This window comes from Argopecten irradians, chromosome 3 (assembly GCF_041381155.1).
Source record: "Argopecten irradians isolate NY chromosome 3, Ai_NY, whole genome shotgun sequence".
Lineage (NCBI taxonomy): Eukaryota > Metazoa > Mollusca > Bivalvia > Pectinida > Pectinidae > Argopecten > Argopecten irradians.
In genome coordinates, this window is record NC_091136.1 from 44,517,000 (window position 1) to 44,530,891 (window position 13,892).

The 13,892-nt window shown below is 37.4% G+C and overlaps 1 protein-coding gene across 1 annotated transcript; it reads left to right on the top strand.

Annotated features, from left to right (window-relative positions):
• The first annotated feature begins 5,513 nt into the window (after nucleotides 1–5,513).
• LOC138319692 (uncharacterized) lies at nucleotides 5,514–9,902 on the top strand. The gene is made up of 3 exons (XM_069262838.1): nucleotides 5,514–6,375; nucleotides 6,700–6,805; nucleotides 9,776–9,902. Exons 1-3 carry the CDS (start codon nucleotides 5,514–5,516, stop codon nucleotides 9,900–9,902), a joined length of 1,095 nt encoding a protein of 364 aa, XP_069118939.1.
• The last annotated feature ends 3,990 nt before the right edge of the window (nucleotides 9,903–13,892 follow it).

Consider the following 13,892-nt stretch of genomic DNA (forward strand, 5'->3'; position numbering starts at 1 on the left):
TACACACAAACAAAAAATGAATTTCTTTGTAAGTGTAAAATAACGTTTTCCTGATCTGAAAGCCAAATGCTTCATTTTGTTACTTTTATAATGAACCATTTCACTTGAAGCAGCCAACATTCCCGACCAGTAATCGACGACCATCGCTCATTCCTGCTTTGATGTGTACAAGCTTATCTGCTATCGTATTGCCACGGAGATGTTCTCTTAACCTTTCTTCTTATATAAATGACTCTTTTTGACAAAAAAGTACATTTATCATCTATATGTTTATTACATAAACAGTCACAAGATTTTTTCGTAGATTAAAGATTAGTAGAATACAATCTGAAATGGCTTTAGATTATCAATCTTTGGCCAGGCTGCTTGACTCGCCAGCTGTGAAATTTAATACTACACGGTGATGGGTTCCAAAAGTCAAACCATGGTTCGCAAATTGAGAAAAAATAGACACTCGAAGAGACGCGATTCAACTTTGCAAAACATACCATTTGTTGAAGACGTTTTTCATCCTGCTTAAAAAAATTCAATGAAATGCATTAACAAAATGGATAATTTTTCTTCTCCTTACTTTCTTCTTCTTTTATTTTTAAAGGAGTATAAAAAGCCAAAAGCAGAAGCAAACAATATATATTTAAACATGAATCTGTGATACCAGTATCATTAAACAGCGAGCATGAATCTGTCTAAATTATTTTTTATCGACAAAAATTGACGAAATCAGAAATAACATCAAAACTAAACATGACATGCAATTTATTCAAATACATTGATAAGAATACATTACATATCATTTTTTTGTGAATGCAACTTCTCGAAAAGCATTTTTGATGTACGATGATATCATTTAGATTATTAAAACATGCGGAATGTATTTGAACGGTATTTAGGATTTTCAGAAAACAAGTTGTTGTTTTTTAAAGTTAAATTGTGACGATAAAAGAATTCTTGTGATATTGGGATATGTTGGAAAGTGAACAAGACTTAATATTGGGCACAGAATGATGTATACGATGCAGTAGTTCACAAAGTGGTCGGGTTATTGTGGACAATGAAACTTGACTCTTGAAGTTGCTTTTTTTTCAAATATTATCAAATAATTTGTTTTTAACAAGTTTACATGTCCAGCTTGGAGAGAAAAGTAGCTATTCACTGTTGTTTAATTTAAATGCTAATTGCTTCCCCTTTGTGTATTAGCTTTTTCATACACGTGGTAACGCCAACAAAATAACGGTTAAAAAGAATTTAGATTTTATTTATTTTTAATATTTTCACTAATTTATCAAACGGCGTTTTTACATTCCCTTTTGCATTTCGTTTTTCTTTGATTTTTTTAAAAATAAATCCGAATTTTCTAACCATTTTGCCTTGGAATATTGCACAATTAATCTAATATTATTGCAGCACATTGCAGTATACAAAGGACCAAACTGATGAAATACCTGAAGATTGTTGTTCTCTCTTATGAGGAGGACAAAAGATAATTTATTCAGGGTTACGATGAAAAAGGTTTGAAAAAAAAACCCTTTCCAACTTCATAGCCCCAAGTTATGTATGAAGCTGATGCATCTCAAGTTCCGGATTAGGCTCCTAAACATCACTGACTTCTGTTAGAAAACAAGCCAGTAATGTACCATTGATATTTTAAGATGTGAATAGTATGTCTTAATTAGGTTTTTATTTGTTTTTAACCCTATATATGAATGATTAAATTCCTGTTTTGACTATGGCAATGATTCAAGCTTGAAATACAACTTTGTTCCCATAATGATTCTTCATTCGTTGCGTTTTTCAGTCTAATTCAATTTTGATTGTTTTGTTAAAGGATTGCTTTTCTCTAATGAACATTTAATGTCTTTGATTGACTCTTGTACATCAGAAAACACGGTATGACCGTATAGCAATTACTTCTATCGGGAAATGGTTGACCTGAACCAACTGGAACATCGGTCATCTTAACTCTTAAACTTTACTCACTGTGTATCTCATCTTAAGGGATCATGGATCTATTTCAATTAAACATAAATAATGCTACACCATTTTTGTATCATGATTTTATCATAAAATGTATATTCTGAGAGAAATTGGTCTGCTTTGTGAGAAAAATATTATTGAAATTTAACCGGAAGCTAACCAGCCTTTTCAATTATCGACCTTGACAAGCAACAACAATTGTCTCCATTCTTAAGGGAGTTTCTTTAAGCACAATGTATAATCATGTAGTGGGTAGATGTCAAGTGCAAATGCGCGTAACAATCAGAAGATAAGATGTTTATTAGTATGCCGGATCTTCAAAGCGCCGATCAGACGAGGATGGGAGGACTAGACAGTCAAACGGACGTATCGGACCAGCCATCGACATCAGGGTCTCGGCACCGCTATATTCCGCTTTTGTTGCAGACCTGTTTTTGTCATTCCGATGTCTAATATCTTCATCACTTTGTATATACATTTAGGATTTCTGGCAGATCGGGCATCCCTTAAATTAAAGCAAAGATAAAGGATTCCTAGGCATGGTGATACTAGACTGAACACAGTTGTCGGACCTGCTATCAAGTCCTCGGGCCGTTCATGATCGAAATAAAACCTAATGTCTATATTGAAATATTCATATGGTTTTCATATAGCAATGTTCAAAATGTTATTTCAATTTCTAATGTCATATGCTATATGATTCTTGATGTCATATGCTATATGTTTACGTCGATATGTTTACGTCGATGAATGATTCTTTACTTCATATATTTAACCCTCCTGTGGGAGCTAATATCTGTACAAATCAGATGATATATCGGAATATGACCTCAAGTTTTCACATGTGATCCGTGTCCCAACGTACCTTATACATGCAGGATTAAGTCTGCAATAGATGCAAATAGATTGTGGAGAAGGACTCCGAAAAGACGCCGTGTGTTCCCAGCCACCACTCAAGGGTTGGAAGTTGGTTGGCCTGTTAGCTTGGCATCACAAGGTGGTATGTCCTGCTAAATGTCTACCTCAGTACCCTGTAATAAGTTAACTCTTAAAAGTCAACATCACAACAAATACTCTATAATATTATAAACAGGAAACGTCCTATAACATATCTTAGCTGTGGACGTTAACCAAACCAAAATATGAACTAAAATCGGCTGGCCATAATGATTATACACAAACACACCAGCAAGGTATGAAGAGAATTATAATGTAGTGTTTCAAGGAACTCGTGATTTGTTTGTAAATGTTTATTTGGGTTTCCTAAATAATTGTTTATACACAACACAACCTTCACTACTGCACATGACTGTTTTATTAATAGCTCATCTAGTCACGTGACCATCTTGACCAATGGTCAATGAGTAGAGATAAGGGTTAGCTGCATCAGTCAGTTTTTGGAGGGAGCTTCATCCAGCAGCTGAAATTTTGTTCATTATTTCTCTACATCAACATCTTGTTTAGTTTTAATTTCAATTCGCACTTACCAGACATCTTACGACTCGCTTTTCAACATGTGATTCTACTTTCGTTTTACAAGTGTTTTTTCAAACTCACGTGGCTTTGTTTACCTCTGGAACTATGACCCATGTCGATTTCCTTTGTTCGACGACGATGTTTTGAAAACTGTATTTATCACATGGATTACACGTTTTTCGATGTCCTGCTTTGAACAGTGATTTTTCATGTACTTTTTCTTGATTCTTTTACTGTGTAACATTGATGCATTGTTCCGTGTTTTGTGCTAAACTTCAATTTACCAGTGTTTACGTAAGTTCTACAAGTTGATAAACAACATGGCGTCGAGGAAGGGAAGTAACAGATCGAGAACTAGGCCTACGCCGTATGACCCTAATATGTTGGAGAATTGGACTTTAGCTCGATTGAAAGCAGCGTGCCGTGATAAAGGTTTGCAGTTTACGTCTAATATCAGACGTTTTGGACTTGTGCGACTTTTGCGCGATCATGAACGTGCCAACGAGGTCGAATCTCATTCAGAGTCCGGTCAGGATCAGCGCAGTAATCATGCCGTCCAAGGTGCGCGATCCCACAATCCTTCTAGTGACGTCACCCAAGATGGCCGCTCCCACGATGTTGACAATTTAACTTCACTACTCTCTGCATTATCGCAGTCAGTTAATTTGTTAAACTCAAAGGTGGATAATTTAGAACGAAGAATATATTTTAGAGGTATCAGTGCGGAATTCACTTCGATGCATCAGCCAGTCAATACTAGTGGTAGCGTTTCAATCGGCAATTTAGGTCGCGAGACTGTAAACCTGACCTTTGACGGGAACAATACTAGTGTGACTGACAACTCGTTCACCCTGTCTACGGCATACAGAGTTTTTAATTCTGGAGAGAACGTGTCCAGCATACCATCGGCAGCAGCGGGAAGTGCAAGTCAATTACCGGGATCTACAACTGCTGCAAGAACAGCCTTCGGATACGCTGCCCACACATTACCCTTAGTGGAAACCGTGTCTCCTCAAGTTCGGCAAAACATAGTGTCAGGTAAAGACATCAACTTAGCCTCACTTTTAATCTCCTTCTTTAAAGGCTCTGGTGACAATAGTGCAGTTGAGCAAAAACCCGATCACAGGCTGAACCGCATGCTAACTTTAGGAGAATTTATTCAAGCTTTCGGCACTTATAAACAAGTAATGTGTCAAACTTTTCCTCATAGAAGAGTTGAGCTAGACATGTACGAGCGTGACGTGATCGATATGGCCTCTCGTTTCCCAGGTCCGGGATTTTATGAGTATCACTGCCAATTCTCCATGCGGGCAGCTGCATATCTCAGATGGAATAATATTGGTGTTGATTGGTCAGTGCGCGACAATACGTTATTTAGTAGCATTTTCACTAATCGTCAGTCAAATGTGTGCATTTATTGTGGAAGTTCTTGACATCTTTCTACATTCTGTCCTTCTTCACCTGAACAGAACTCTATCCATCCGCAAGTCGCTAACACCATCATCAACACTGGAAAAATTTCCGACAAAACAACTTCTAATGTTAAGGTGGACACCCATGGTAGGCCTCGACTTTTCCACAACAATAAGGAAATATGTAATAACTTTAATGGAGATAGGGGTTGCAATGTCGCGGCATGTTCCAAATCACATGTGTGTTTAACGTGCAAGAATAACCATTCCAAATTAGAGTGCCCTTTAGAGATGACTGGGCTTCAACACAAAAAGAAATAAAACTTGTGGCATCTACACCTATTTGTGTAGAAACTTTGAAACATGAACTTCGCGGTCATCCAGATTTGGTGTTTGTGTCAAGACTGCTAAATGGTTTATCAGTTGGATTTAATACGGGCTTTCTTCAAATACCTACCCGAACATTTGTGTGTCGAAACCTTCAATCAGCTCTTAAAGACCCAGAAACTGTTTCTATTTTACTACAGAAAGAGATTGATAAAGGCTTTCTTTTAGGACCATTTGATACTATTCCTTTCACTTAATGTCGGATCAAACCTATAGGTGTGGCTGAACATAAATATTCAAAAAAAGAAACGTTTGATAGTGGACATGTCTGCCCCACATGATGATCCCCTTAACCCTAGTATGAACAGTCTCATAGACAAAGATAGCCATTCTTTAAAGTATGTGAAGATTGACGACGCAATTACTTTAATCAAAAACCTAGGGAAAAGGTCGTGGCTAATGAAAACCGATATTTCAGACGCGTTTAAACTCCCACCAATTAGCCCAGAGTTATGGCCTTTACATGGAATTTCGTGGAAAGAAAAATACTATTTTTTCGTTAGACTCGTGTTCGGCAGCAGATCAAACCCAAAAATCTTTGATAGCCTGTCTATCGCAATTTCTTGGATCGCCCTAAACGTGTATGGTATAGAGAATGTTCTGCATCTTTTAGACGATTTCCTTGTGGTTCAACCCCCCCATGCTGATGCGACAGCCATCATGAATTCGTTTTTGGACATTTTTCATAAACTATGTGTGCCTATATCTATGCATAAGACTGAAGGTCCTTGTACATGCCTTGAGTACCTAGGTGTTTGTTTGGATTCTTCTAAAATGGAAGCTCGACTTCCATTAGAAAAAGTAAAGAGAATACGAGAAATTCTCGATTCTTTTTCGATGCGCAAGACTTGTACTAAATGTGAACTTTTAAGTCTCCTTGGACATATGAACTTTGCAAGCAGAGTGATTCGTCCAGGCCGATCATTCGTCTCGCACCTCATCAAGCTGTCCACTACAGTCAAGGAACTTCATCACCATGTTACGTTTACTTCAGCTGTGCGTTCAGATTTAGCTATGTGGTCATCATTTTTAGCATCATGGAATGGTGTGTCTTTCTTTCTAGATGACATTACCCCCGCGGCAGATCTAGATTTATTTACTGATGCCACACTTTCAGCCTTTGGAGGTTATTTTGAGGGCCACTGGTTTCAAGATTTTTTCCCACCTGAAATATTAAAGGAACGTACATCTATGGCATTGTTTGAACTTTACCCAATTGTGATGGCATGTGTTTTATGGGGACATTTGTGGTCGCGCAAAAGAATTTCATTCCATTGTGATATTATGGCTACTGTGGAAATTATAAGTAAAGGCAGATCAAAAGTAGATAAAGCTTGGGAAAATAATGAGACGCCTCACTTTACTTGCTGCGAAAAACAATTTTGTTATTCTTGCCCAACACATTGCTGGTAAACAGAACTGTATCGCTGATGCTCTTTCTTGTTGGCAGATGACCAGGTTCAGAGGTCTAGCACCACATGCGGATCATCTACCCACACCCTGTCGTCCGATGCAGGAGCAGCTCATGCTGGCCTGAGTATGGATTTTACTCTATGGTGGGGCAATTCACTTAGTAAATCCACTTTGTCTACCTACAAGTCAGCTCTCTCTTGTTTTTTTTTTGTCTTTTCTCGTGCTGCATAGACTTGTCACGCCGTGGTTATCAGATACTGTACTTTTAATTGCAGAAGACGTTCTAATGAAATTTGTAACATTTTGCCAGGAATCATTACACTTTCGTTTTGAAACTATTAGACTGTATTTAGCAGGAATAAGGTTTCATTCTGTTAAATATGGTATGGGTGACCCATTGGCTAATCGTTTACGTCTACCGTATATTTTGCGTGCTATTAAGAGAAATCAGCCCAATATGTCTGTTGAAAGTAAGCGTCTTCCCATTACTTTCCAATTTTACAGAACTTGTGCAATGCTCTCGATAGAGGTGTATTTACCCCCTTTTTTGGATGTGATGTTGTCATGTGCATTTACAACAGCTTTTTATGTTTTTTTAAGATGTGGAGAATTTACATGCAAGTCATTTCAGGACAGTTTTATTACAATTAGAGATGTAGTGGTGAACAACGACCAATCTCAATTTCAATTGTTACTTCGTAATTCTAAAACTGACCCCTTTGGTCAGGGTGTCCTTGTCTCTATTTTTGACAATAAACCCCTAAACCCTGTTAGCACTTTGTGTAGGTACCTGAATGTAAGACAGAGTCAAGGTGCGGTTTTTGATGCGCCTCTATTCATAGAAAATGAAAACAGCTATAAGCCTCTCACCAGACAAACCTTTTTGTTCTATTTGAAAGAAGCATTAACTAGTTAGGTTATGACGATCGATCATTCAGCGGCCATTCTTTTAGAATAGGCGCTTGCACTTTCGGCGCAGCTGCTGGAGTTGAGGGTCATGTTCTTCAAGAGTTAGGTAGATGGAAGTCAGATTGCTTTAGACGTTACATACATACAAATCCATCTACTATTAAACATGCTCAAAGTAAATTGAACATTTCTCGATGATTATTATTTTTACATCATGATGTTTAACATTCTAAAAGCACCTATATTATTCTTGGGGGCTCTCACTCTGTTACATTCACATACGTTTTGTATCTCCATTCGATTTGGCTCTTAATTCGGGGAATTTTTTACCCCCAATTCATTTATGCTTTGTGTTCAATTGTGTTTTATTTTTACTTACTTGTTAGCTTAGTTAGTGAGATAACTATGGGAATCGTCCCTCTAGTCATGTACATAGTTTAGTATGTTTTGATTTTATGTTTGTAATTGGAGAGTTGTCTAGCTTGTAAATCTGTCTTTGTAAGTGCCTGTTGGAGGTCGCTCTGTAAATCACTGTACTTACCCAGATACTAGCTACGACTCGACTTAAGATCGCTTAAGTCTCTGAGGATTACCTCCCATCTCTCCTTAGCCACAGCTTAGGATCGCCTAAGCTTGGGGATCGCCCCAGCTCTTAGTGTAGGTCCGCCCTAGCGTGGGGATCGCCCCAGCTTCTCGACTTAACTTAGGATCGCCTAAGTTACATCCATCATATTTTTATATGTTTGCTTGTTTTAGTATTTTTGTTATGTATATAACGTATAGTTGTAACAGAGCAACCCCAAGAATGCCAAACCTTTAAATTTTTATTAGTACTTTTGCCTGAACAAGTTACTTTACTGGGTTTAATAATTTTTTTCTTTAAAATATCCTTGTTGTGTTGTGTTTAAATTTCCTGTATTATGATAGGGGTGAAAGTGTTCAATTGCAATCTGAATTTTAGTGCTATTTCTCTGAAAACATTCTACCAAAACGTCAAAATAACGGTTCAGTCACACAGTGGTCAGTGCAGTCGAACTTATACTCAACTCTTGAACTACTGCAATTTTTAAAAATTGGTCCGATGATAGAAGTAAGGTCCGTCTCTACACAGGTCGAAGTTTCACCAGTGTCAACAGCGGGACGTTTATAATAAGAGGACAATGGTCCATCGAGATATCTGTTGAACTTTGTGTGATGGAGAAAAACAAACAATCGAAGAAAATAGATAACTTTAAAGACGAATCTAGAGGACATCGCATGGGTTTCATTATGACAAATCATTCAGTATGTCTTCAGAAAGAAATTGCTTCTGAAAGAACTCTCACCTTACTACGGATCGCCTTTCACAAGGTAGGACGAGGAGAAGATATGGTATTAACTGTGTATACCCAATAGTGCGTGAATGTAAATTCTGCTGTTTGGATTATGTTATTGCAATTTCGCCGAAATTGTTTAAATTCTGAGAATAGTTGATTACATAAAAAATTATATTCATCGTCTTAAGTGTAAGAAAAACACAAAAGGATTATGAATTAGTTCTTTCAAAGGATTTTTTTAACATTTGCTGAATCCCAATCGAATGGCAAATATATCCTTCCATTATCAAAAATAACGGATAGAAAAAGAAAAAGAACTAGAGGGCCTTATCACACAGCTTCAGTGTGACAAATTACTTACCGTATCTCCAAAAAGAAAACGAAGAATGTGCTACCTGATATGCCTTTCACATTCCATCGGAATCGTATGCGAAGAGTTAGTAATTTACATGTCATTGAGAGTGTACTCCTTCAGATGATTTAGAAACGAAAGGTTGATAACTCTACAGGCCCATCGAACCTTCTGATTCATTAATGCGTTTTCAATGCGGCAATATTAACATCTGAAATCGACTTTGGTTAGAGAGTAACGTCAGGGTGAACTATAAAGGTTGAAATACAATACTTGACATGATAATTCTACGTCATATTATGGACTAAATATATCAAAGATCAACCACTTCCTTAGAATAAATCATTTTGTTTTGGACCAATGCGGCAATCTACACTATAACTTTCAGAGACTTGATTTGTTTTTAATTACCAGAGATAAAGCCAAAACTGTGATAAACATACGGTCGTCCGTTACTTCACTAATGGCATTGTACTTGGTAGATACACAGGCTAACATCATCATTGTTTGATATTCATAATTTATATGTACTACAGTCGAACACTAAGTCGCCTGAAAAACGACACACCTCCAACAAAACACGTCAGCTGTGGGGATATGGTATGGTCATGTGATGAGGTCACGTGTACTTTGGTCCAACTCATCGTGCGTCAGGTGGGTTGAGAAGATTTTAGGCCGAACCCTGTGCCACATGGACGTGTATATCTATAACATTAGGCCACTGGCCTATCCTTAGGTACATATGGTAATAGATTCATAGGTGTTTAACCATCAACACTGTATCAAATCATGATATATATACAGGTTGAAAATCTAGTCATGTCGATACAGCTATCGTACTATCTAGTTGAACTTTCCTCTATATGCTCCATACATGTACGTGAATACACACGATCACTGTACAGACTCTCATACCATTGGTGATGTCACGTTACTAATCACGAAACTAACTCCAATAGCTTTGTGAATGCTGACTAATTCATCATAAACCTCATTTTACCATATGTGGTAAATAAAATGAAAATATGGTGCCTAAAAAGAAAAACCGGCGGAAGAATTCTTACATAACTAAAACTAGAGTACGTTAAAATGATGATGAAACGTCAACAACAATCAGGTATATTCGAAAATAATTTGGAGGACCAAGCGTTTTCTGCTTTGGTGACGATGCCAACTGTACAAACTGTCATATAGAGGCTAGATCAACCACGGCCGATAAAGGATGATACCCTGGCTTGTACAGAACAACTGTGGTTTTTTTGTGAAATGAGATTACAATGTACAATAAATGATAGCGTATAATCGTATGACGAAACTCTTTCAATTTTAAAATTGTAGGCATTGAAAGTGTAACACATTTCATCAACACGCTCTATGTCACAAAAATTACCCTTTCCATCCTACCCAATCTGCTCGCCCCTCACAAAAATTACCCTTTCCATCCTACCCAATCTGCTCGCCCCTCACAAAAATTACCCTTTCCATCCTACCCAATCTGCTCGCCCCTCACAAAAATTACCCTTTCCATCCTACCCAATCTGCTCGCCCCTCACAAAAATTACCCTTCCCATCCTACCCAATCTGCTCGCCCCTCACAAAAATTACCCTTTCCATCCTACCCAATCTGCTCGCCCCTCACAAAAATTACCCTTTCCATCCTACCCAATCTGCTCGCCCCTCACAAAAACTACCCTTCCCATCCTACCCAATCTGTTCGCCCCTCATCGATTAACCCTGACTTCCATCTTTCTGGTATGCTGTATATTACTACGCGTGTTTTTCATTCATAAATGGTATAGGGTAGGCCGACCTGAATGTTTGCCAGAATTGTAATAATACATTGATCAAATCTGCCGGGTCGTCAGGCACACACGTAATCACCTTACCGGTCCCGGTAATAATCTACGATGTGTACAGAATACACGTAACTCATCACAAAATTAAAAAAAAAAAAAAAAAAAAAAAAAAAAAATGACGATTAGTGTGAGACCAGCGTCGGATTTAATTATTTGAAACTAAAATGAATTATCGAAATCCCAACTTTTCAGCGAAGATCTTGCAATAATGTATCGGGTTATCTACACTGTACTTCTAAACTAAAGAATAGTTCCGTTTACATGACATCTGTACTCCTTATTTTAAGATTTTGACCAATATTAACGTTTCACATGGTACTTGACATGTCAAAATACTTTATAAAAGTTTTATGTTGGACTCCATGATTTTGAATAAAATTGAGAGTTTTTTGTTTTGTTTCTACTAATAGCAGTTAGTAGATTCCTATGTTTGCTAATGTAAGTGAGCTTAATAAATCAGCTGATCCCAACGTTTAGAATTAGCCCAACGACATAAACAAAGCTTATATTTCTAAATAAGATCAAACACTTTTATGAAAACCGTGGTCAGTATAAGCGGTCCACAAGTATGAACTGTAGGAAGCCTGGCTCAAACAAAAGAGAAAACAAATATCTCAGGAGAATTTAGCTAGTATAATTAAAATACCATTAGATCAGTGGTAGAGTCACTTATCCGCATTTGATGGAATCTCAGTGTTTTGCTCCCGTATCAACAGAGCGTCGTTATCTCTGACATGCGTGATAACTCAATTAGCTCTACACCAGCCGACAGACGGCAGCACCTGTATCGGCATTGCGATTGGTCATTTCGCTTTGATCACTGTGTCGGATGAGAAAACAAATTCTTCTCTCGTTGATAATGGCTGCTTTGGAGTAAATAAGAACATTTTGTATCGTAAAAGATGAAAACTTTACGTCATGGAATTATTTGCCGCCATTTTGGAATTTACACACGTGCATTTAGTTGTAAAACCGCAGATAGTTTTAAATCATAAATTTTATTTGGTGCACCTGTGCACAGAATCCGTCTTGTCACAATTGGAATATCAGTTTCTTTAAGCCGACAAATTCGTCATGGAAAAATTTTCCATTAAAATACCAGCAACTGAACAATGATTGCTTTTCTGTTGCCCTGACCAAAGAGTTCCGTCCGGAAGATAAATGGTAAAGAGGCCCTCCGACGGGAAACTTATCCATGGAATAGAAAAATCACACAAAAGATGTCTTGGAACATGTGCAGAGAGCGGAGAAAGCCTACAAGAATGTAAAATAAATCATACAAGGAACGTAAAAACGACACTAGGAATATGACTGATGGCAGCAAGCGCCTAGGTATGCAGGGGAGACAATCAGTTATACTTATACTATAATCTTGCTACTCGACGCTTCTTTTATAACTGCATTTTATGCCAAACGTTCGACATGCTGAAAACATACAATTACTTTACTACAAATATATACTACCGATATAGTAATCGGTTTATATACTTTGTAGATTCATTTGGGACTGGTTAAATTAGAAAGTCGTAGAACGTTTCAAGGCATCATGTATTTACCAGAGAGCAGTCCTATTAGCGTAACATGTATTCATCAACATATCGAAATAATTTACCAATTCCCCCTATCTCTCTGATTAAAAACCACAACTCTCATGCAATGAGAAATACAATTTAATCAGTTCAAACTGATGAAAATGGTACATAAACTGTCTTTCAGAAATCGAAACCAGAAGATTATGATTTTTACGGCAATCATTTAAACGCATGGGAACCAAAAGACTCTGACTGATAAGGCAAAACTAGCTAATGGTTTTGTCAAATACACACGTAACATGTTAAAACGACCACGACATATTTACGATACCAGTCCAGGTGTGATGCCTAATGGCGGACAAGTACTCGCTGATCCATTCGTGACCTCCAATGAGAGGTGCAATCCCGTAATTCATCGCGACCCCTTATCAGCCCTATTTCATTCCCACGACCCGTGGACGGTCCAACTGTACATATAATTACCACTAATAATTGGTAAGTATATCGTTTACATAAATCAACAGGTGAAATGCATTGCCTACCTATTGTAGTCATGACAACACGATTACGCTCGGAACACCTCGTGTCTTGACCCCAAGATAATGGTTCTTATGAAGATGTCCCCTGCTTAGAATGATTTATACCATGCGACAAAGAGAAAGTCTTGTGATGTTTTAAACCTACTGAAGAGGATGTGGATCGGATCCTAATGAAAATACATTATAATGGCCGATAACGATTATGCACTTCGGATCACTTTTGACTGTTTTTGCTTAATACAACACAGTACGTGTTAGAACAAGTGGTCAAAATATTGGATATCTAAGTGTCGATTTTTGCTTTGCTTATGAATATTTCAAAATACAGAGTGGTTAAAGCATCACTAATCGCATATTCAAATTCAAGATTTGAATTGAAAACTAAGGTGGGGGTAGGGTGATAAATGTGACAAGACGAAAGTATAGTGATGTGAATGAAGCGACGGCGTAAGAATGAGTGGAAAATTGCAAGATGTTGATAATATTATTTAATACGTCGTCATACCGTAAATATCAAATTTCTGTCATGCATCATTCCGCCATCGTTATATAGAAAACCCTGTTTTAGAAAATAAGGTCCCATTGCGATATTGTAATATAACCGCAGTATTACTAAAAGTTGCATGCAAAATAACATTTATTCGGCGGTAATGTCAGCTTGACGAAACTATTTTAAACACTTGCACATCAAAAGAATCAGTTTCAAACACAGAAGAGAAAGAAATA